The following is a 25,526-nucleotide window of genomic DNA, read 5'->3' as shown; positions in this document are numbered from 1 at the left end:
CAAAAGTTTACTCACACTTCATTTTCGGACGGCCACAGCAAAATAGAAATTATAAATTCCGCTAGATTTTCCAGAACAAGCGACGGCTTGATCATTCTTTCGGTAGACGGTAAACATTCGACATTTTCAGGCAGCTTTGTTGACGGTATTCAATATTTTTGTTGACCCTTATTTTTGTTATGTCCCTTAATTCCAACTTGAATGTCACAGGGGTAGTCACCCATCAAACATTTTTTGCTGAACAACCGCTGAAACATTGTTTAGTTCTAATTTTAAATCAGCTATCTTGCTGAAAGAAGGCAACCCAAATTCAGAGAGAAGCTGCTGTTCAGCCCTTAAACATCGAGATCTGGAGAAATTAATCAGCGAAGATGACATGAAACCACATGAAACGTCAATTGACGGAGCAACAAAAAAAAGACAAAAAGAATGTTGACGGATGTATGTCCGATGTTTGCCAGCTAATTTTCCCCTCCCGTGTTATTTTTTCTTCATTTGAACTTGTCTCGAACTTTGAACCTACGACTTGTTGGTCTCATGCCGCAGAAGGCAGAACCAACCATGCATTCTGCGAAGGAACAGAAAAGTGTCGCTCTTAAGCGACCAAAATATTTCTCAACCAAGGTCAATTTCATATGAAGAAATTGAAATTGCTACGAGAATAAAATGTTAATTTCCCGGCAAGGCCATTTCAACATGCAAAATGAGAAATTTCGAATCATTAGACGATTCAAAAGATAATTATTTTGATTCGTCATGAATAACAAAAAGTTTGGTATCGCTGAAAGACGCTTTCGAAGCTACCCTTGTACAGCTGACGGCTGTCAAATTTGAAGGTGTCAAAAATGGTTGGACAAAGGCTGAACGAGTTATTCTTCAGTCAATTTTCCCCTACTTTCTATTGGCTGAAATAAAACTTCCTTATATGCTGAAACAGCGCTGAAATATTTCTTTCTTCAGCCAGAAAGCTGAAACAGCAATCAGCACCTCAAAACAGCATACGATCAGAGAATTGGCGTTTTTAATCAGCAAAAATGTTTGTTGGGCAATGACTGGTTGATTTCATTCAAATAATGTTTTACATTTATGGTATCGTTTTTCCATTTAATGACATAATAATACATCAGTTAAGTAATAAATTTAGATCTTTTCAAACTTAACGTTTGTTCAAAAGTGTAAATTTAAGTAGTGTTTGTTGTTTAGATAAAAAATGATGTAAAATTAGATCTGATCACAATTAGATCAAGGAAATTATTAGGTGTTGAAGCGTTTCTGGCTCGTTTAATTTTAGAAAATTTTTGGTGTGTAGCTTTGGGTAAACCTAGAAACACGGGACCTTCCTAGGGCTTTGAATAAACCTAGAAAGACATGGCCGTTCTAAAATGATGGATCAAAATTTCGAGGAAGCCTCCTCACGCTTCGCGTTCGAACTAAAATGAAGTATGGGCTAGGGGATTGTCCCTAGCTTTGGGTAAACCTAGAAACACGGGGCCTTCCTAGGGCTTTGAATAAACCTAGAAAGACATGGCCGTCCTAAAATGATGGATCAAAATTTCGAGGAAGCCTCCTCACGCTTCGCGTTCGAACTAAAATGAAGTATGTGTCGTGAACGATCTGGTTATTATCACAAGATACTATGGCCGCTTTCTTTTCAAGGCCTCGTTTTACCACACAAACTTTTGGACCATTCGTCAACACGTCAATCATCCTTTTCAAGCTCGCTCTATTAACTGACTAGTCTTGTCCTGTATCAGTTCTGCTTCAACTTATTGACGTTCTCTCGCTCTCACTTCAAAGCTTTTTCCTTCGAGTATGTTTATAATGGGAGTTATTAAGCAAACACTAGCGACACCATGTCCTCCATAGAAAAGTTTCGATTAGTTAGGGAGCTTTTGAAAACGGCCATACATTTGTCCTAACTCCGAAACGTCAAAAAATTTACCTGGCAAGGCGGATTCTCTCTTAATGCTGTCTTCCTTGAGAGTAACATCGATGTTCTCGAAATCGATTAAATCAATAACACAGGGTGATTCATACGAAGTGAGAAGACTCCTAACTTATTAATTAATTCCCATCTAAATACAATATTCTCTACATTCGCGTCCACCTGTACTCTTATAAGTTAACTCTAAATACTCTATTGAAAACTATACTATATAGTGGTATAAAGGTTCGTTTACATAATGGAACACCCGCATTTCGTTTTCGCTAATTGATTTTGTTTGCTTACTTTTTTTTCTCTACCGAACCTATTTAGTAGTGTATTAATTATATACAAAATATCTCATTTTATGTTATTTATTCAATTTCTTCCAAACACTATCAAAATACATATTGAAACTCATGCATAAACAAAACTACATATTTTTGTATTTTTATTCTTAGCCTTTTTTTTTTGAAACTTTCAAAAGATATTCAGCCAAAAAAATCGAAAACAGTTAAACATCATCGTACATTTTACTTTTAAATTCAGTATAACTGTTCTATAGTCTTAAACCTTTTGCTCTTTACACTGTTTATTTATTTACTCTTCAGTCTTTTTCCACCACTTTTTGAATTTTTGATTTTTCATTCTTAACTCTTAATTTTTAATTCTTTTCTTTACTATTTTATCTTTCTTTGTGTTTTTTTACTTCGCTCTTTTTATTATTAACTGTTGAAATTATTTTCTTCTATGCTCTATTTGCTTTTTTACCACTGACTCTCGTCTTTAACTCGATATTTATGCTTTTACCGATTGCTTCTTTTTTATCTTCAAATTTTTTGCACTATTTTTTAGTCTTACTCTTGCTTTGAATACCTTACTTTTGAGTTTTTTTTATTTTACTTTTGTTATTATTATTATATTTTTTTAATTCACTGTTCTTTTTTTTTTTAAATTTATTGTTCTGTTGTCTCTGTTTTCAAATCTACTCTTTTCGCTCTTATTTATCTGCATTCTTGGCTCTTCCTAAACTTGTACTCTTTATTGTTTACGTCTATTTTTTTTTTTAATTAATTTTTGTTTACATTCTTTACTCTTTACATTTAAACTCTCATTTGAATATTTTTTTAACCCTCAGTTATACCTTTTATTGTACTTTTTTTTTTAATTTACACTTTATTTTTTTTTTCTCTCTGATCTTTACTCTCTTCCGTTCCCGCATAATTGAGGATTGATACCAAACGATTTCTTAAATAGTCAAACGACGATTTGGTGATGCGTAAAACAACAATAAGCAAACGCAAATTGAAAGCGTGAAAAACATTCCTCTAATGGTGAAAACCGAATTGATTGTATTTTAAATATGTTGTTAGGTTATGTAACTGTTCAAAACTGTTAAGACAGTTGTATGGAAAAACTGTTCCACTAACAGTCACGTTAAGATCCAAAATCTGCTTATGGAAAACGTATCCTGTTTATCAAACTGTAGGGGTAACAGTTTTTCTAAAAGTTTTCTTGTATCGTAAAGATTACAGTAATGGTTTTGAACCGATCTGACACATTGTTCTTCAAACGTTATTCAAACTTTTCCCTAAACCGTTCGGTAAAAAGGCACCCACACATGTATAGATTTTCTGTTTACTTTTTGCAAAAGAGAAACACAGAATGTAAAGTTTTTAAAACGATGAATTTATTTGAATTCTTTTTTTCACGATTTCTAATATTACAGTCATACTTACCTTACATTGCCGATTGCCGTTCCAGGAGGAGGATAGTATGAAATATGCTCCTCCTGGAACGGCAATCGGCAATGTAAATTTGCTTTCCAAAAGAGAATGTTGTTGGTGATTGATCGACTATGAAGGCTTGGAGATTTCTACGCCAAAAGTTCTGCGGGAGTTGGAGAACAGCAACGAGTCAGGTCGCAGGAGTATCAACACCGTCAAAGGGGCTAAATCGGCTAAACCAGCTGGACGCTTTTGATGGTTTTCGTGGGATTTTAGTTTCCTCCCAGCAACACCAATTTTTTTCGGCCGCCATTTCCCATGAAGTCGATGATTATCTGAAAAGAAAATACGGTGGAAAAAACTGAAAGTAATTGAAATTTCTCAAACTTACGTGATGTTTTTTGTAAATACTCCGTGGTTTTCAGGTGTTTTACAGCTGTTAAGCGGGCCATACTACACAAACGGCGAATGATACACACGCGCGAAACCGGACGGCTGAAACGCATCGCAATACCGAAGCGAAAATTCTTTCGATGGGTTGGTTCAGTGGTGCCAACCACATCGATTCACTTATGATATACAAAAAATATTTAAAAAAAAACCTTCGATAATTTCTCTGAGAGTAATATTAAGAATCATAAAAAAACTCCAGATATTAAAATCATGTTATAGAATGTGATTCTATAGTGTATAAACTTGTATATCTAGTAGTGTATATCTTTCGAACATTGAAATTCATTTATGATATGTGTTGTTATTCTGAAAAACACCTCACAAATATGGATTTTACAGTATCCAATAATTTTATGATAATATAATGAAACAATAATAAACAAGCAAATAAGAACTATGCCTTTAAATATTTTCATATTTCAATCCAGCTTGATAGATCCGTGTACGTGAAACTACTTGATATGGGAGGTGAAAGCAAAATGTTTTTGAATTATTCTTAAAACGAGTTTTTTTTAATTAATATATGGAAAACCACCTGACATGGCAGTAATTTATTAATGATTGTGACATGGTAAACTCAACCTGAAGGTTCGTTTAGTTGGCTAAGAAAAATATCTAATGATTCTGCAGGTTTTCTTAAGTATAACTTAAAATCTTGATGCATTGGAGCGGTCCGTCATGAAGTTGAATACTGCTTGGTATCGATTGGATTCTTTGTAAATTCTTCTGGCATCTCTGACCCGCGACTTGACGTGAATTTGACATAAGGCATGGACGGTATGGGTAACAGTTCGTGATAATTTTTACGATTATTGAAAAATTGAAGTAAATCGTTTAAACCATTTGTTCACCGTTTCAGAAATCATCACTTTTTCACATAAACGTTCATGTATCGTTTTTATCGTTGTCAAAGAACAGTTTAACATAATAGCTACCTTTACAGAAACAATCACACAATCTAGAGTCGTAGATGTATCGTATAGACTGTTTGAGATATAGTTTTTTAGTATGCGGGTTTCTTATCCATTTTTATGCGGTTTACTCTTAATTCTTTTTTTTTTCAATACTACTGTTGACAATTTACTAATTCTCTTCATTATTTTCTGTTTTCACTTTTCACTTCATAAATTCTCTCAACTTTTAACTATTTCGTTTATTCTTGAGTCCTTTATTTTCTTAATGGTTAAGGCTTCATTTAACTCTTTGTTCTTCACTTGTTATTCTAAAAATGTTATAATGTTAATGTTAATGTTATATTAACTCTTCGTTATTCACTCTTTGTTCGTTTTTTTCTTTTACTGTTACTTACTTATATATTTCATTCAATGCTTTTAATTTTTAACATTTAACCTAAACTTTTTTTCTTTTTTTTTCCTTTAAAATAATCTTTTCTTTTCAACTTCATTTTTTTTTTCTTTTCACTCAATCTTTCTTTTACTGTTACTTACTTATATATTTCATTAGATGCTTTTAATTTTTAACATTTAACCTAAACTTTTTTTCTTTTTTTTTTTTGCTTTAAACTAATCTTTTCTTTTCAACTTCATTTTTTTTCTTCTTTTCACTCAATCTTTTTACCCTGCTTTTACTCTTTCCTCTCCATTGAAACTGTTTACTCTTCCTTTTAAAATCGCTATAAAGGACTCTTAAATCTACGGTTGCTAATGCTCATTTTTTATTTGCTCTTGACTCTTGGTTTTTAACGCTTAACTCTTTTCTGTCACTCTTCGTTTAACACTACTCTTCACGCTTTGCTCTACTCTTTGCTTTTCCTCGTTTTTTTAACCTACTACCCTTTTTTCTAACTCCTGTTTTTTTTTATACCTGATTTGAATCCTTGTCCTTTACTTTTGATTTATTTTTTTTAATTTAGAAATTTAATTTACTTTTTTTTTTTACTCTTTACTCTACGCTCTTTACTCGCTTCACTCTTCTCATATTTTTCTCAATTTTAACAATGCGTTTTATTGTTTGCTTAATAGTTTGAATTCTTACTCAATATTCTTATTTACTTTGCAATTCTTTGGTTTTTTTATTTTCATTATAAACACTTAACTCCTCATGACTATATTTTATTAAATTCTTGATCTCATTGCTCTTTGTTTTTTTTTCAATTTCTATCCCTTTTTTATCATAACTCCTCTTTACCCTTTATTTTTATTCTTAACTTTTTTTTTTACTCTTTTCTTTTTGCTTTTTTCTCTTTTACTCTCTGCTCAAATACCTTACTTCGAATTTTGTAGTAATTAATATTCCTCTTTACTTTACTTCATTTCACTGCTCAAACTTAGTTTTCTACTCAAATATTTTCCTTTTTGTCTTTGTTTTAGTCTTAAACTTAACTCTCAGTCGTGTAAATTAATCTTCTCTTTGCTCGTTACATTGTTTTATTTTACTCTAGCTTTACTTGTTACTTTTTCTTTTTCATATCTGTTCGTTATTTTTATTTATTAATAACTTTATACTTATGACTTTTATGTTTCTTTTTTTTTCACGCAACTCTTCTCGCTTACTTTTTAGCTATTCATTCTTCTCACCACTCTTTGTTTTACTTTTTTTTTTAATTGTACTCTGTATTCTCCATTCCTTTTTTGCTTTAATTGCTTCCTTTTATTTTTATTTGTTTTTTAAAACTCTTCTGATAACTCTATTTACCTTTTTTCATAACTCCACTTTACGCTTTATTTTTATTCTTAATTTATTCTTTTTACTTTCTTCTCTTTGCTTTTACTCTTTACTCCCTGCTCATATACCTTATTTCGCATTTTGTACTTATGAATATTCCTCTTTACTTTACTTTTACTTTACTTCATTTCACTGTTCAAACTAGCTTTCTACTCCACCTTTCTATATTGTTTTTATTATACTCTCTCAATTTACTGCAGTCGTGTAAATTTATCTTCTATTTATCTTCTATTATCTTCTATAACTTTAGTTTTTTTGCTACTCCTACTCTAGTATTTAATTATTATTTCTTTTTTCATCTTTGCATGGTCTTTTTATGTATATATTTTCTGTATACTGTTTAATTTTAACTTTTTTTGTTTTTTTTTTTTGCTACTCTGTACTCCGTATTATTTATTTTTTTTGCTTTTTTAATTTTTAAGTTTCCTCTGATAAATGTTTTGCTTTGCTGTTTATTCTTTGCTTTGAGTCTTTATTCCTTCTACCATCACTTCTCTCTTGAAATGTGAATTCTTTAGCTTTTTATTATGTTTTTTTTTTATTCTTATTTCCTGAACACTTATGCCATTGATTTTTTTTTACTTTTCTCTTTTGAATTAGGCTCTTGATTCTTGATTCTTGCTTCTGCCTCATCACTCCTGATTTCGGTATCTTGATTCTTGAATGTTTAATTCTCATTCAGGATTTTTGACTCCAGTCTTTGACTATTGACTCTTGCTTAGAATCTATCCTTATTCATGACTCTTTAATCTCCACTGTTGACTCTTGAGTCTTTACTCTTGAATTCTCCTTATTAGTAAATTTTTGTTTTGAAGATTGTTCACTTGAACTCCTTAAAATCTTGATTATTGACATTTCCATGCCCTCAACTTTCCATTTAAGCTTCTGGATTCTTGGATCCTGACTCCTGATAAGATTATTTTGCTTTGACACTCACTGCTCTACTCTGGACTCTATGTATATGTTTATGTTTTTAATTTAAGGCTTCAATTTAAATTGCTTCCACAATTGAATTACAATTGTAATTATAATTGAATAATAATTGAATAAAACGTTATTAAAGACTCATATCATTATGCAGATTAAATATCTAAAATACTAAAATTAAATATAAAAGAATACACATTTTTGAATTATTATTTTTTTAACCTGTTTCAGTCTGAACCTTAGCGCCTAAGGTTTACTTTGGACATGTATCATGACTATTATTAATTGGCACACCTATTGGTCATTTCCCAATGTTTGTTTTAAAGTTGTAACTGCATATGTTTTACTTATTAAAGACTCTCATAACACCTAGGAGGACTTTATTTTAGTTGACTCAACTTTTTTACAGGCACTTTAATTTTCATACTCACTTCTAAATTTGCTTTCCCTATCACGGACTGTCATTTATTTCCAGATATTTCTTTCTCATATTTCTATTTGATTTACATATAAGGTATTCCATATTTCTATTTGCTTTACATATAAGGGATTCTCATAAGCCCTAACAGGACTCTATTTAAGATGGCCCTTGAGAACTTTTTTACAACACAATGGGACTTTGATTTTCATATTCAACTCTAATTTTTTTTACCTATTAGGGACATTCATTAACCTTAACAGTACTTCCATAATTTTTATTTTCATATCTCAGTTTGATTTACCTATTAGGGACTCTTATTAACCCTAACATGACTCTATTTTAGATGAATCAATCCTTGGGGACTTTTTTTTACACCACAATAGGACTTTGATTTTCATATTCACTTCTCAATTTTCTTTACCTATTAGGGACTGTCATTAACCCTAAAAGGCCTTCCATAATTTTTATTTTCATATCTCATTTTGATTTACCTATTAGGGACTCTCATTAACCCTAACAGGACTTTATTTTAGATGACTCAACCCTTGGGGACTTTTTTTTTTCACACCACAATAGGACTTTGATTTTCATATTCACTTCTAAATTTTCTTTACCTATTAGGGACTGTCATTAACCCTAAAAGGACTTCCATAATTTTTACTTTAATTTTTAGATTGATTTACCTATTAGGGATTCTCATTAACCCTAACAGAACTTTTTTTTACACCACAATAGGACTTTGATTTTCATATTCACTTCTCAATTTTCTTTACCTATTAGGGACTGCCATTAACCCTAAAAGGCCTTCCATAATTTTTATTTTCATATCTCATTTTGATTTACCTTTTAGGGACTCTCATTAACCCTCACAGGACTTTATTTTAGATGACTCAACCCTTGGGGACTTTTTTTTTCACACCACAATAGGACTTTGATTTTCATATTTACTTCTAAATTTTCTTTACCTATTAGGGACTATCATTAACCCTAAAAGGACTTTCATAACTTTTACTTTCATTTTTCAGATTCATCTACCTATTAGGGACTCTCATTAACCCTAACAGGACTTTTTTTTACACCACAATGGGACTTTGATTATCATATTAACTTCTAAATATTCTTTACCTATTAGGGACTGTCATTAACCCTAAAAGGACTTTCATAATTTTTTATATCATTTTTCAGATTGCTTTACCTATTAGGGACTCTCATTAACCCTTACAGGACTTTTTTTTTACACCACAACGGGACTTTGATAATTACATTCACTTCTGAATTTTCTTTACCTATTAGGGACTGTCATTAACCCTAAAAGGACTTTCATAATAATTACTTTCATTTTTCAGATTGATTTACCTATTAGGGACTGTCATTAACCCTAAAAGGACTTTCATAATTTTATTTTCATATCTCATTTTGATTTACCTATTAGGGACTCTCATCAACCCTAACAGGACTTCATTTTAGATGACTCAACCCTTGGGGACTTTTTTTTTCACACCACAATAGGACTTTGATTTTCATTTTCACTTCTAAATTTTCTTTACCTATTAGGGACTATCATTAACCCTAAAAGGACTTTCATAACTTTTACTTTCATTTTTCAGATTCATCTACCTATTAGGGACTCTCATTAACCCTAACAGGACTTTTTTTTACACCACAATGGAACTTTGATTATCATATTAACTTCTAAATATTCTTTACCTATTAGGGACTGTCATTAACCCTAAAAGGACTTTCATAGTTTTTTATATCATTTTTCAGATCGATTTTCCTATTAGGGACTCTCATTAACCCTAACAGGACTTTTTTTTTTTTTTTACACCACAATGAGACTTTGATTATCATATTCACTTCACCGTGTAATACATAAGAGGGAATATCATAAGTCCTTACAAGACTTTCACAACAGATTCATTTTCATTTCATCTACCAATTCTTAGAGGACTTTTCTTACCTTAAAGCTTATCAGGACTTTTTGCAACAGATACGACTTTTTTTTCTCACCATTTTTAACCAACATAAACCATTTGTAGTTCAGTTTTTTTTTCATTCATATCAGTTGTCGTCATTTAAAAAAAATTAACACAGTGAAAATTGTTTCACATTCATATTTATACTCGATTCAGACAATCATCCACTTAGTAGCTCTTTCAAACTCTTTTGATGTTCAAAAGACCCTAATAATAACATAATTTACATCATGGCTAAAAAATCATGGCCGCTTATTTGAGGAACACCTCAGAAATTAATTCACAAATTCATTGCCCACAGTATTTGTCATTTCATAGTTCCTACATATCGAGCAAGTTGAACACAGTACTCCATGAAAAGGAACAAAATAGCAATAACATTCACTTATACCGTATTCGTTTTCACCACCCGAAAGTGTTGCACCAACCACGCTGAAAACGAGCATGAATCGCGTTTTGCACTCTCCTTTGTTGGTGTGCGTGAAATAGGCAGTGTCAACAGAAAATATCAAGCTGTCAAAAATCCATTACAGCTGATATTTGTTTTCGTTTGATTTCGAAAATTGAAATCAAATTTACTTTAGTTGATCACTGTCTAGCAAAACATGAAAATTTTATTATGTTATGTGTTTATTATGTTGAGTTGTGAAGATTTCAGATTTATTTGGCTTGGTAGATTCGCCTCTGGCTCTGATAACTGCAATACCGGCTGATTCTGGGCGGTCTATGTTTGCTGCTGCTGGACTGCAGTTACCCCAGCTTGAAGGTTCCGGTATTTTGAACGTTTATTCCTCGCAAATCTCACCTTCGTTCGAGTACCTATTTCCGTTTTCAGATTACAAAATAAAATTCTTGGAAGTCAAAATGGCGAACTCGGATCGCGGAAGTCGGGGAAGAAAATTTTGCTAACAGACCGAAACGAACGAAATTCAAGCTCCCAATGCGGGTGTAGTATCGAACTACCGTTTTTGAAGGGCAATGGGGGGGAATCCGAGACTTGGCGCAACCGAGCATCGTCACAGCTCGAAGCTGGCTGGTAGCAGAGTAGCTTCGATGCAGCTGAACGCTTCTTGCTGTGGAGACCAACTTATAGGACCCTCCCGAACAAGAAAACTTTTCGGTTTGGGCGATTCCACCAGGTCTATGGGTTGGCCTTTTTGCACTCTGATTTGCTGCTCTTTTTCGGCATCGCCTGGAACCGATTGCAGCAAGTCTTCTGGGCACATTTCTTCTTGGGAGCGTTGTTTGCTTTGGAACGTGCCATCCAGGTGAAATTCTCCGCCTCTGTTGGAAACGGCACTGGTATTGAATCCGGAACAAGTTTCCGTTCTTCGGGATAATAAAGAGAAAAAAACAGCTCGAAAACAATTTTTGTGGTTTAGAAATAAACCAACCAGCTGATATTTGTTTACATCGGGAAGCACGTGTTGTCAAAATCCATGATAGTATTGGTGAGAGCGCAAGCAACACCAAATATTTTCAGAGTGTTCCACCGTCCACTTTATGGTGCACTGCCAGTGCACTACTCATCGTGAAAACGAGCATGAAAACGATAAAAAGTGCACTACCGGTAGTGCACCGGTGCACCACCACTTGAAAACGAATTCTCTATTACTCCAATATATGCAGAAACAAAACTTTTAACACCACTTAGATTAAAACCTTTTTCCACTCCATGATCGTCCAGCATTCCCGCTTGCCCCGTACACTTTCACTTGCACAGCCATTTTTGTTTAAGTATAAAAAAAATCCATTTCAGAACTTAACGAACTCTTTTTTAAACCTTATTTAACCATTTTTATTAAAAACATACCTGCTTCTGGGAGCTATAAGTTTAATCCTGCAACCACGCCATTGTCGTGAACGATCTGGTTATTATCACAAGATACTATGGCCGCTTTCTTTTCAAGGCCTCGTTTTACCACACAAACTTTTGGACCATTCGTCAACACGTCAATCATCCTTTTCAAGCTCGCTCTATTAACTGACTAGTCTTGTCCTGTATCAGTTCTGCTTCAACTTATTGACGTTCTCTCGCTCTCACTTCAAAGCTTTTTCCTTCGAGTATGTTTATAATTCTCTCTTAATGCTGTCTTCCTTGAGAGTAACATCGATGTTCTCGAAATCGATTAAATCAATAACACAGGGTGATTCATACGAAGTGAGAAGACTCCTAACTTATTAATTAATTCCCATCTAAATACAATATTCTCTACAGTATGGTCCTTACGCTTCGCGTTGCGGACCGGGCTAGGGGATTGTCCCTAGCTTTGGGTAAACCTAGAAACACGGGGCCTTCCTAGGGCTTTGAATAAACCTAGAAAGACATGGCCGTCCTAAAATGATGGATCAAAATTTCGAGGAAGCCTCCTCACGCTTCGCGTTCGAACTAAAATGAAGTATGGTCCTTACGCTTCGCGTTGCGGATCGGGCTAGGGGATTGACCCTAGCTTTGGGTAAACCTAGAAACACGGGGCCTTCCTAGGGATTTGATTAAACCTAGAATATCGGTAAATTGAAAAAAAAAACTTATGTATTTTAATGTTTAGCAACATCTTATGTTACCTTATAAATTTTTATATTTTTATGCCAAACGGCCATTATGCCAAACGGACATTATGCCAAATGACCATTATGCCAAACGTCCATTATGCCAAACGGCCATTATGCCAAACGACTTTATGCCAAACGACTTTTATGCCAAACGACGTTATGCCAAACGGCTTTATGCCAAATGACTTTAGGCCAAACGGCGTAGGACCATTGAAAATCACATTTTTACGCAAATTTATCACAACAGCAACATGCAGTGGAAAATTAAAAGGAGGTAGAAGGTGGTAGAAGGAGAACAACAATCGAAAGATCGATTCTGCTCGCCTTTTCGTGATATCTATTTCGATATATTTCTCTATCGAACGAAAATATTAAAAAATGATTCCCGAAGCATAATTTGGCCACTTTTAGTTTTCTTTTTTCAAATATTTCGCCTTGCAGTATCGCGATTGTTTCGTATCAACATCAACAACAAAACAAAGATTAAATAGTCTGGAAACGTGGATTTAAATCAGTTTATTCGTAAAACAAAAAACGATTAGATTACGTTTTTTTTTTTTTGCAAATTAAATTTAAGTTCTTTTTAATTTAAATAATTGAATTTATGTGAGACTTGCAATTTCCAGTTTATTTGGCTGATTATTTTTTAACTGTGTCTGAAACGCCATCGCGCTTTTGTTTACTATTTGCATCTCACAAATTGGCGTTAGCACGGCTCGTGCTATACTGCTTCCTCGTACAGGAGTATCCCTCTTGAAGTTGACGTTCAACGCGTTCAACTGCTGAGTGTGAAACCAACGGAATTATTACTTCATCCTTTTTGCGCATAGGGCTTGTCGTATTCAAAAATTAAGGCGTTAGTGAGGCCAATGGCTGGCTAATGGTTGGTTGTTACTGTCAAAAAGTCCAAAAATCCGAACGGGGAAGGAGGAAAAGTGGTAATGTCTTCTTCGTGAATCAATCGTTTAAGCATAAATCAAAAGTGACTCGTTCCACAATTTTCCACATTTCCAGTTTAAGTTTTTCTACGCGAAAAATGCACGGCGTGGTCGGAAACTGATTTGGGTATATTTCGTGGCGAATTCTTGTCCCGTGATAGACGAACCAAGTTTCGATTTCAAGGTGCGCGTGTTTGCGGAAGAAATTTCTAATTTTCCTTAAAAAGAGGATTGGTAATAACTTTGAAAACATTATAAGCATATTTGACTGGTGAGTAATATGCTGCCGCTCATAGCAAGTCCGTCCCATTTGCGTTTTCATCAGTTTTCAGTTTATCGCTGGAAACACTTTAGTTTTATCTGTAGTTTCAAGAGAAAACTTTGTTTTTAGTACTTTGTTCTGATGAACATTGAAAAAAACCTCAAGAAATTTTGTCCCATTGAACAAATGATCGCAAGTCGGTCCCATATAGCATAAATCATCGCAAGTCGGTCCCACAGCCATAAGGGCCCAGCAAATGATTTTCAACAGAATCAAAACAAAAAAATAATCCTTATAAAGCTAAAATCTTCCATTAGCCGTAGCAGTGACAGATTCTGTTGATTACTTTGATAAAAAACGCATACAAGTGCCGAATTAGCGTTGGACTATTTACGAGTTTTCAATGCCGTTTTTCTCACTTCAACAAAAACGCAAATGGGACGGACTTGCTATGAGCGGCAGTATGGTAGAATTATCAATTTAAAAAAAATCATTTCTGCTAGATTGCAAATAACGCGAATATGAAGCTTTCCAAAAAAAAACAGGATCCGCCTACTTCGTTCCAGCAGCCTTTTTCTCTTCCAGATAGTCATTGCTTATTAGCATAAAAACAAAACTTATAATTTTCTTCATTTTTATAATTTTACTCTTAAAATTGTTATGTAGATCCAATTTAGAAAAATGTATCTGCTTTGCTCGAAATTCGTTCGTTGCAAAATGAGAAATGACGTTTTGAATGAAATAAATAAACTTCTATGTTAATTATGATGACGCAGAACAATGTTATCGATATATCCCAGAGCAATAATTTGTGTTGATTTTTTCAGATCACTTTGAGCTGGAGTGTGGAATCGACGAAGGAAGGCAGCCTGTGATAACGTTCTAGGCTTGTACGGAAACCGAAAGACTGCCCCCACAACTCTGATATTAGTCTACCATCGGGTTTTTTTTTGGTAATCCCTTAATTGAAATTGTTCGACCGGATTCCGCGATTAGCGAACGGCCTTCAAAATTGATCACCGCGCATCACAACAAATGCCCAGAGGCAAACGCCGGTCCACAACGGCGGCACCGGACATGGGACCAAGCGAAGATGATCGACATTCGTCCAAGCGTCAGAGGAACACGGCCTATCAAAGCCAAAGCCAAAGGTGAGTTAATCGATTTTGCACACCTAGGGTGACCTGGCATATGGTATTACCTGGAACTTTTGTTGTATTCAGTATATTCATTCGTATTTTCTAGTAAACATAAACATAGGCGATTTTTGTAAAATTATTAAAAGAAAAAAAAGAACTATATTTTTGATAATACTTATCGGCTAACTCTACATTTTTGTAATATATAACATTTAACAATATTTTGATCTCTCGATGATTAGTGAATACTTCAAGAATGCCGAATTTAATTTCTGGAATTAAACTAGAATCGTGAATATTGCACAAGGTCGAAAAATGTGATAAATCAGCTGCGAGCTGATGTCAGCTTATTTCTCCTGAATAACAAAAAGCAGCAACACCGCCAGCTGAATCTTACATCATATAATTACATATTATTGCAATTTTTTTTCATGACTCAATTGTGCTCATTAGAATCAGGAAAACTTGACGCTGCCTACACTAAACTGTAAATTTTTCTTGAACCTCTCACCTACTTTCCTCTGAGTGTATATTACTCTAAACTGAGGGAATTTAGAGATACGTATCGAAATATTTTAGGGAAGATTGGCAAGACGTGGCAAAAGAATGCAGAGGCTCCCTAAAAAAAGTAACCATTACATTTCCCTTCTTTTTGAAGGTCCTACGCCGTTTGGTATAAAGATCATTTGTCATAAAATAAATGGTTAATGCATTTATCTTGCCCTCTTTTAAAAGTTTGAATAAAGGCTTACCGCATAAATATAGACGGAATGCAGTTGATGACCTAATAAGCATTTATTAAAACTTTTAATAGAGGGTAACAGCAAATGCTAGATAAAGGTAATGGAGAAGCTACTTCTTGATAAAGTGGTCAATATGCTTCGTTTTTTTTTTCGAGAAAGTACGGTGTGAGATTTCCTGATCTTATAGAGCGGATCGCATCAACAGAGCTAGTAGAAAATATAATAGAAAATTGATTCTTTGCATTTTCCTTTCTCAATGTGGGCTCTCTAGGTATACTTGGAATCAAACCCAACCCCAAGATACTCGAATCACCTCGATTGAGTAATAGTTCTGCCTAGGCGTTGAATAGGTCTATGTTTCTTAGAGAAAACAACCATCTCCCTTCCTCTGAAACTCAAACCGGATGTCTTTTTTAATAGTTGATCACCCCGGTGGTATATCCTTTTTACGGATAGCCACTGCGTCCCCCCAGTTTGCTACTCTGGGTCCATGGGTGCAATTGGTCGACTCTAGATACTATGTACAATACGCGATCAAGTCCATCTGAGGCCTCTGGCCATAATTACCATCCAGACCTGCAACGAAGACTGTACCTGTGATGGGAGACCGCGCTTAAGCGCTCATCGGTTTATTCGGTTTCAAGTCAAAACTCCCACGAATAGCCTCATAAGTGTAAAGTGTCACTAATAAAGACAAAAAAAAGTCAAAACTCCAGCATATATACCCTACCTCTTGTTACGGATTCAAGACAAAGAACCTCTTCTCTAACGACTCGAGATCTTGACTCTGCTTGGTTTGGCTTGAGGCCCTCTCCTCTTTGTACGTCCTTATGCCGGTCGAAAGCAGCTTATCCCGGACACGCGCCTGTCACAGCACACGTCCGGGGCTTTACGAAACTACTCGGATGATTCCCGGCGTAGACCTTCACCGACTCGAGTGACTCACACGCCGACGACGTGAAGTCACTATCCAAAAGTATTCCACGGCGTGAATACTCTTATCCCAACGAGTTCGATGCGCAGAAGGTCAATCTTATCCCCACTTATCCCCCCCCCCCCAGTTCTATTCGGAAACTCCGCGGTGGTGAAGGTATCCTACATAACGTTCGCAACGTACCTAACTGCTAGGCAAACGCAGAAGGTAAAGTCTTATCTTTGTATGGTTTACTGATAGGATCGGACACCACACTACCGTGGTCCAGTTTTCCCGCTTCCTTTGGCTGGCAACCCTACGCTTTGCCCGCCGTATGCCGAATCGAGAACAGCTTATCCTAGACTCGCGCCTGTCACAGCACAAGTACGGGTCTTTTACGCCAGCGACTCAGATGAATCCCGACGCGGACGTCATCCTACCTCGAGTGGCCTATCCGACGGCGACGTGAGACCACTCTACCCGAGAGGATTCTGCGGCGTGAATCCCCCTACGAGTTCGACTGCGGAGAAGGTCATGTCTTATCCCTGCAGCCTTCGTCGCAGAGGGCGCGTTCTATTCGGATACTCCGCTACGGTAACGGTGGAGATATCCTACACACGCACGCCACGTATCAAACAGCTCGGCATACGTAGAAGATAAATTCTTATCTTTGTTTGCTTTACTGCTAGGTTCGGACGCACACTACTCAGATGCTCCCCGACGAAGGAGTCACCTTACACCGGTCGCGGACTGGGGTTGGTTCCGAATCCTCTGCAGGGCAGTCATGATCCGGGTGAACCCATCCTTGACCAAGTATTGGCATACTCACACATCCTCCGCACGATGTTGTCTGCTGTCGTGTCTGAACCGCAGGCGAGTAGCTGTACCTCTCCGGATAATAGGCCCGATACCAGAAGAACCAAGTCGTCGACGAATCCCACAAGTCTTACTCCCGTGGGGAGACGGAGTCTCAGCAGTTCGCCGTAAATGATGTTCCACAATACCGGGCCAAGTATCGATCCTTGTGGAAACCCTGCCGAGACACTCACTGTTTCCAGTTCCTCACTGGTCATATACTGTAGTTGGCGATTACGGAAGTAATACTCCACTATCCTACAGATATATGCCGGAATCCTCATACGAATGAGCGACGACGCAATCACTGCCCAACTGACGCTGTTGAAGACGACCTGGATCTTTGTTGAACTGGAGGGATTTAGCAATGTCACGCAGTTCCTCTAGCGAAATCTGCTGCTCACGCGTATCCCAGTCATATGGGACCCCTGGCCATATAACTTCCCCGTGCTGTGGGAACAGCTCGTTGACTATTTCGCGCAGTACGTTCGGGCACGTTTCCTGTGGCACATCCTCGCTCCGCGTCTTAGCCATGAAAGTTCTGTAAGCGTCGCTCCAGGGGTTGTCGTTGGCGTCCTCGCAGAGTTGCCTGTAACGTGCTTTTTTGCTCGCCTCGATTGTCCTACAGAGGGCAGACCTTCCACTTGCGTAGGGCACTCTTCGCTCCTCTCTCGCTGACGGAGTCCTCGCCCCGGCAGCTAGTACGCAGATCAGCGATTTCCATCGTCCACCAGTAGACGGGTCGCCGAGTGTCTTTCGGCTTGGCCCTCCTCGTCCTCGCAACGTCACATACGCGTGCGTGTACCCTCTTCAGGTTTTCCAAGTTTCGCTCCCAATTTAACACTTCGACGAAGACGTTCCGGTCAAATTGTGTTGTCTTCCAGAGGCGTGCTCCTGTTGTGGTACCTCTTCTACCTTTCCGCGTACTTGTGCCCACACGATAACGGACCGCGAAGTGATCGCTATCGGTGTACGCGTCGCTTACCCTCCAGTTGCTCGTCCAGTCCGAAATACAGAAAATGACGTCGATGATGGACTCGCTCCCTCTGTGGTAGGTCCTTGTATCGCCTACATTCCCCAGGTCTACGTTCAGCCTTGCCAGGGCTTCAAGTAGAAGTTGAACCCTGGGATTTGTACGGCGACTATCTCATACTACGGCCCACGCGTTGAAGTCCCCGCCGATGACGACGGGGCTTCTACCCGTGAGACCTTCTACGATTTTGTCCATCATGACGCCGCACCTCTCAAGAGACCACCTTGGGGGGGGGGGGGGGCGTAGCAGCTACACACGAAAATTCCGTTGACTTTGACTTTCACGAAGCCTTCCTCTCTAGCCGACACTACCTTTTGTATGGGGTATCTTCCTGTAACCCATATCGCGGCCAGTTTGGCTTTATCGGTTCCCCAGTTACTGCCATGCGAGGTCCTGCGATACGGGTCTGCTAGTAACGCCACGTCCAACTTTTCCTCGTATGCCATCTGCCACAACAGTCTGTGTGCTGAGTGGCAGTGGTTGACGTTGAGCTGAACTGCTTCTATCCCCGCGAAGGTGCAGTCTTCGCAGTGGAGACATTTTGCATCTTTGGTGCAGCTAGCCGCCTGCTGGCCGGCTTCATCGCACCGCCAACACAGACCACTCTTATCGGTGCCTTTGCAGGCAAACGATTTGTACCCGTACTCGACACAGCATATAGGACCGGCATATTTTGCCATTTTGGTTAATTGGACAATGTCCTTTCGTCTTCACAAGGTTTTTATAATTCAAAAAAATATATAGATAGATTTTTATGTAAACGAAAATGTATTGCAATCCAAGGAATTTGTTCCAAAATCAATTGAAATTATCCTTTGTTTTGTCGGAATTGTCTTTTGAAGTAAAAATTAATGGAATTTGGCTTTTTGAAAAAAAATATTCCAAACCTTTTTGAATCTATCACTACAAAGTCCTTCAGCATGGCATAGAGTCGTATGAAAGAATATTATTCTCTTTGAACTTATAAACTGTTTCAGATGAGGTTTAAATAGTGCACATGTTTTTACAAACTTTTTTTTTTCAACAAATTTTCCGAAATCTTTCGTCGAATTGAGAAAAACATGTACCTAACATTGTTTTTCAAATCCTTAAAGTGATCATCGTCTGCTCCTACCTAACACTTGCGCTGAATCTTGTGCAAATCTTGAAACTTTTGTTGCTTTCGTTACAACGACGCACGCGACTTTTTCACCCCTAGCCGAAAAGCGTTTCATTTGTCAAGCAGATGAAAATAAAATAGAATGCATACCATCATCCCCCAATCACCACCTAAAAAGGCACCTTCTACCTGTAAAGACATTCTCCCTCCCATCTAAGTATTAAGTAGGTATGTCTCTCAAAAACAAAAATTCAGTCAGTCAGACAGGCGATGGACTTTCTTAGTGACGACAGAAAGGGGACGGAAAAAAAAGAGAATCATAAGTATTTTTAGCTACGACAGCAGAGCAACTGTTTCGGAATCGCGATCGAAGAGCAGCAGTAGCAAGAGCCAAAATAAAGGAACGCACGGTTGTTCACTTATCTGCAATATGATCGACAAGTCTTAAGCTGCCCAACCAACTGACCAGTAGGGACGATCGCATCGCAATCATAATTCTGCTCATTTGGCTGAAAATTTGCTCAACTCGTACTGTTTGAGTTTGATTTTCTACCTGCAAGTGTTGCTCCGGGTGATAAGACTCAACCCGGTTTCTCTTTGTGTAGTGATTATCAACAGATTAAACTCCCAGTACGACGACTCGTCGTGAAATCGAGAGTTCTGATAAGCAGGGGCAGCTTCAGAAAGGAAGGAAAAAATGGGCGAAAAAAAGTAAACCATTCATTGAGCGAGCGAGAGTTTTTAATTATTAAGTAGTTGATGCTTCGCCACGACAATCGCATTGTCCTGTGTTAAGTGTCAGCCAGCCGCATTTGACCTAGTGTACTATTTGGTAACGATGTTTTCTGTTTTCGTTCCCAGCTCACGACGATACAGCAAAGTTGATGATGCTTTCAGTCAAAAAAGATGTCTTACCTGGTTCCGAGAGTACACAACACCGAACGATCCGGACACACTTGGTGAGTAGTATGATGCCATTAGTGTGCTGTAATGTGTTTTACTAAAAGAGGTCTTTTTTAGGTCCCGAGGGAATGGAAAAGTTCTGCGAGGACATCGGAGTTGAGCCGGAGAATGTGGCGATGCTGGTTCTAGCATATAAAATGGGCGCTCGTCAGATGGGCTTCTTCACACAGAGCGAGTGGCTCAAAGGGCTCACGGATTTGCAGTGCGACACCGCCGGCAAGGTCCAGGGCAAGCTCGAACACATGCGCAACCTGCTTAACGACACCAACACGTTCAAGCTGATCTACAGATATGCCTATGACTTTGCTCGGGTAGGTTTATCAATTGTTTTATCAATTATGATCTAGTTAAGCAATGAAGCCTTGATCTTAGGTTCAATCAGAATGTTCATTTTAAAAGATTTTTATTTCTCCAATTACAGGATAAAGACCAGCGTAGCATGGACATTGATACAGCAAAAATTATGCTTCAACTTCTCCTCGGCAAGCACTGGCCTCTGTATACACAGTTCGCCCAATTCCTGGAGCAGTCCAAGTACAAAGTGATCAATAAAGATCAATGGTGTAACATTCTCGAGTTCTCCCGTACTATATCGAATGATCTTAACAACTACGACGTGGACGGTGCCTGTGAGTATTGTTTGAGCGTTGTTCTTGGCTTTTTTTACTTAATCAATTTCGGTTTTTAGGGCCCGTGATGCTAGACGAATTCGTCGAATGGTTGAGACTTTTCCGGATGCAGGCCACGATTAGCTGAGGCTTCTATTATTAAGTTATAAAACCGGTAGCAGATCAGGAGATTGATGAAAAACAAAAACATACAAATGCCAGCATCATAGCACAGAGCAGACACATCCAATCAAATTTACACCCGAAACACCATTTTCTTCTCGAACAACACCTGAACGAAACTGGAATCTTGAATCAGTACCCTTTCACTTACTGTCGACATACACAGACGTTCTGAAGCACAAAAAGCCTATAGTTTTCTACCACGCGAATCCATAGTGTTTCCTAATCGTAAAAGATGAATCAGATAGACGTAGCAATAATTTAAAATTTTGTAGTTTGTATGAGAAAATCGGAGGTTTTTCGGCGGTCATTCTTTTCAGACAGCTTTAGGCAAAAATATGTATGCGATCAAACAGGTCTCAACAAGAGATGATTACTCACATATTTAAGGCTTTTTTCTTTTAAATTCTTTTCACATAAACAAGTTGTATACACTTTTAAGAGAAACACCTTCTTCTGAAGTTTACACGTGCTAACCACCGATCGTCACAGGGGCGAAACTTTTTTAGGACTTAGCCAAAGAAAAACCGTTTTCTAACTCCCTCAAGTCGTGTTTTGTCTCGTTCTACTGATTTCGCTTATTTAAACCGCACAATCTATTGATTGTTTTTTAACTTATAAACCTCTCTTTTAAAAACAACAGAGGTTTCACGAAGTCGCAATTTAGGTTGAGACTTTGGTGTCTGCTACTAGGAGTAAATTGGAGGGAATAAGAATATTTTAATGGTTAAAACTGAAATTTCCTTAAACTAAGTTAATGTGGAAGAAGTCATCCGAGTTAGTGTGAACCTTCTAAAAGATTTAGTTAAATGTCGATCTATCGTTCTCCTCCAAATCTCAATACCACTAGAAATCGAATCAACTCCTCTTATAATTGACAACAACAGACTTTCAACGAAACTTTATCGTTTTGTAGTTTGAGCTGGTTTCTTTGTCGAAAGATTTCTTCAGTAGAATATTTATCAGTAACTTTTTTTTTAAATTAAGTTTACCTGCTTGTACGTCTATTTTCAAGTTGTTCGCAGGAAATTCATACTTGATGAGAGTATTTTCAACGTTTGTCGATTATTTTTATAAACTTTAATACAAAGGCAGCATCAAGGAATTTTTATTCTTTTCCTTTTTCAATCCAGTACCTTTCAAATATTAAAAAAAAGCTATTTATTTTATTCTTAGGACAAACACCTCATTAATCTCTGTTATCATTTTCATTGATATCTTTAACCGAAGGCAATACATGTTTTTCCAGATAAACTTTTTTTCATTGACGATGCAAGACGTTTTGAGCAGTTTCTTAAAGTTTTTGTCTACGTCTGTCTTTGTTTACTCTTAAACCGTTAAAGAAAATAATCAAATGAAGTCCCCTTTTCTTTTAATTATTTATCGTTTGGTTGACAAAAAAACATTAGACATTCATCTGCACACATGATGGCAAACGAAGCGCAGAAACCACTTGGACGTTAGTCTCACAAGTTGTGGGACGCATTACAACTCAAAGATAACACTACAACAAAGGCACACACCTTGAAAATCCAGGAAGACTTTAGTATAGATAACTATATTTCGGTACTACACAGCTAAGACAAAACAATATCTACTTATATTTAATGGAAATCGAACATCAACACGCTTGACATCATTAATCATTTAGGGTTCCTCCTGTCTTGGTCAACGGTCAAACCGGTTCGAGCAAAAAATACATGTTACTCTAAAAATTAATAAGGAAACAAAACTTATCACCTTAATTCCATTACGAACACTAATCACAACAACTAAGCTACGTCTCATGGACAGACGACATCATACAGTAAGATCCAAACAACCGAACATTTTATGAACTTCAAAAATTGTATAGTGAGAATCTTGAGAAAAAAGAGAGGTCGCATCATAGCCAACAAAATGTTCAATGAATTTTGATATTGTCGATCTGTATCGATCGAACAAAGAAAAGCCTAACGCGTTGAAGCGATTTGTTACTAGCGAAGAAAGTAAATGGTAAACATTGTAAAGTTATGCGTGAGATAACGAAAAAAAGTGCATCAATGACAGAAGAAAGTGAGAGAGAACAAAAGATTGGGTAAAATAAAAACAAGGAAAGACGAATTATCTGTATGTTGTTTTATTTTAATTTTTTAGGAGTAGATATGTGTTATCTATCACTTATTTGCAATATCGATCCGCCTTCATTTTACTTCTACGGTCTAGAAGGGCTTCATGGAGAGCACCTTCCTCACGGGCTCGTCTCAGTTCGGTTGTGTCTTCCGTGTTTACTCGCAATTTTTTGTCTTGGAATTTCTGGAACTTTTTCCTGTGAAAAGACATTTTTTTTAAACTTTAATCAATACCAAAAGCTATCCTAAAATTTTCAACTACTTACACGTAGTTTATCTCCACCTGACCGAGGTCGCCTTCTTCCTCAACGGGGACAGATTTGGAACTCTTCTGTTCCCTGACCGCACAGCTTCGAATGACACAGATTTCGTTTTCACCGACTTTTTTCTTTATCGCCACCAGAGCATCGTCCTCTGGATCAACCGATACGAAGCAACCGTTCGCAGCCAACAGAGCCATCTTGGCTTCCTCGAAAACCGGTTCGAACTGTTCCAAAGCCGAGACGGCATCTGAACGTCCAGTCAGCATACCATCCTTTTCCGCTTTAAGATATTTACCGTAACCCGATTTGAAGGCTACCTTCTCTTCGTTAATCAACACTGCTGTGAAGATTTCCTCTGGATCTGGTCCGTCTCCTTCGTCATGAGGTGCCCCCAATGTAAACAGGCCATTGTCCAGGGCTTTAATGTAGGATCGCTTCCCAAACTGGATAGCAATCGAGCCTGTTATTTCGGCAACTTTTGATATTTTCCACCAGCCACCGTGCTTTTGAGAATCCTGGTCTATTTCTACCCGAGATCGCTTGGAAGAGGAATCTTTATCCTTCTTGTGTTTCTTGTGCTTCCGTTTAGATTCTCTGTGAATTGAAAAGTATAAAATTGCAATAACTAGGTACTGACCCATTTTAAAATAATATTTATATATTATCAAAAGCATTTACCTGGAGCTTTCTCCCTTTAAAACCAACTTGCTAGATTTTACTCCACTATATTCTGCCATTGAAAACACCAGGAACAATTATTTAAGGTGAATTTTAAAGTGTTTTAAATCAAATTTTCGTGGAAAAAACTGAACACAACACGGGAAATTGGTCTGTTTTTGTTTACACTGCAATTCTATTTTTATAGCGAAGTAAATGAATATGACCAAAAGTTGAAATCAGAACATTGAAAAAAAAACATCGCATCACAACAGGGGTGCCTAAACGGGTAAAACGGGTAAAATCGGTAAAACCAACCTCAATAAAAGGCTACAGAAAATATAAAAATAATTTATAATTATTTATATTTATATTTATAATTATTATAAATTCATATTTCCCTTTCTATCTTTCTTTTTCTTCAAAAAAAAAAGTGAACTAGATCTAAGTACACAATTGTAATCAAACAAAACGAGTTTGGCTCCTTAAAGCCTAAAGGTATGAGCCGTTTCAAATAAATAATTTACAAAAAAAAAAAAAAAATAATTATTATAAAAATGGAAAAACTTGTGAATATTCAAAACACTACAAAAAAAAAAGAGGAATAAAGCAGAAACAAAAAATGCAAAATAGAAGAAATAAAATTTTAAAAAAGTGTGAAAAATACAAATAGTGTCGTATGTCAAAAATAAGAAACAATATAAAACCCGAAAAATGGCAAAAATGAAACAAAAACAAAAATTGACTAAATGGAAAATGAGAAAAATAACACAAAAACGAAAATGTCAAAAATGACAAATTAATACGAAAATGGTAAAAATGGCAAAACTGACAGAAACGACAAAGTGACAAAATGACAGAAATGACAGAAATGACAAAAATGACAAAAATGACAAAAATGACAAAAATGACAAAAATGACAAAAATGACAAAAATGACAAAAATGACAAAAATGACAAAAATGACAAAAATGACAAAAATGACAAAAATGACAAAAATGACAAAAATGACAAAAATGACAAAAATGACAAAAATGACAAAAATGACAAAAATGACAAAAATGACAAAAATGACAAAAATGACAAAAATGACA

General features: G+C 36.6%; 2 protein-coding genes across 5 annotated transcripts; one reads left to right on the top strand and one right to left on the bottom strand.

The window, feature by feature from the left end:
- Positions 1–13,497: 13,497 nt before the first annotated feature.
- LOC129746703 (DCN1-like protein 4) lies at positions 13,498–23,500 on the top strand. 4 transcript variants are annotated; one of them, XM_055740555.1, is made up of 7 exons: positions 13,498–13,604; positions 13,681–13,875; positions 14,694–15,017; positions 20,510–20,607; positions 20,669–20,922; positions 21,033–21,240; positions 21,300–23,500. In XM_055740555.1, exons 3-7 carry the CDS (start codon positions 14,902–14,904, stop codon positions 21,365–21,367), a joined length of 744 nt encoding a protein of 247 aa, XP_055596530.1. In that variant the 5' UTR covers positions 13,498–13,604; positions 13,681–13,875; positions 14,694–14,901; the 3' UTR covers positions 21,368–23,500. The 4 variants fall into 4 exon arrangements, with proteins under 4 accessions (XP_055596530.1, XP_055596531.1, XP_055596529.1 ...); XM_055740556.1 differs by having other exon boundaries at positions 13,572–13,838; XM_055740554.1 differs by having other exon boundaries at positions 13,572–13,875.
- Positions 23,501–23,505: 5 nt separating this feature from the next.
- Positions 23,506–24,627, bottom strand: LOC129746702 (protein FRG1 homolog). The gene is made up of 3 exons (XM_055740553.1): positions 24,455–24,627; positions 23,780–24,370; positions 23,506–23,710 (listed from the first exon to the last, which is right to left on the bottom strand). The coding sequence occupies exons 1-3, from the start codon at positions 24,511–24,513 to the stop codon at positions 23,563–23,565; spliced, it is 798 nt and encodes a 265-aa protein (XP_055596528.1). The 5' UTR covers positions 24,514–24,627; the 3' UTR covers positions 23,506–23,562.
- Between the last annotated feature and the right edge of the window lie 899 nt (positions 24,628–25,526).

Source organism: Uranotaenia lowii, chromosome 2 (genome assembly GCF_029784155.1).
Source record: "Uranotaenia lowii strain MFRU-FL chromosome 2, ASM2978415v1, whole genome shotgun sequence".
Lineage (NCBI taxonomy): Eukaryota > Metazoa > Arthropoda > Insecta > Diptera > Culicidae > Uranotaenia > Uranotaenia lowii.
This window is presented reverse-complemented; position numbering and strand designations above follow the sequence as displayed.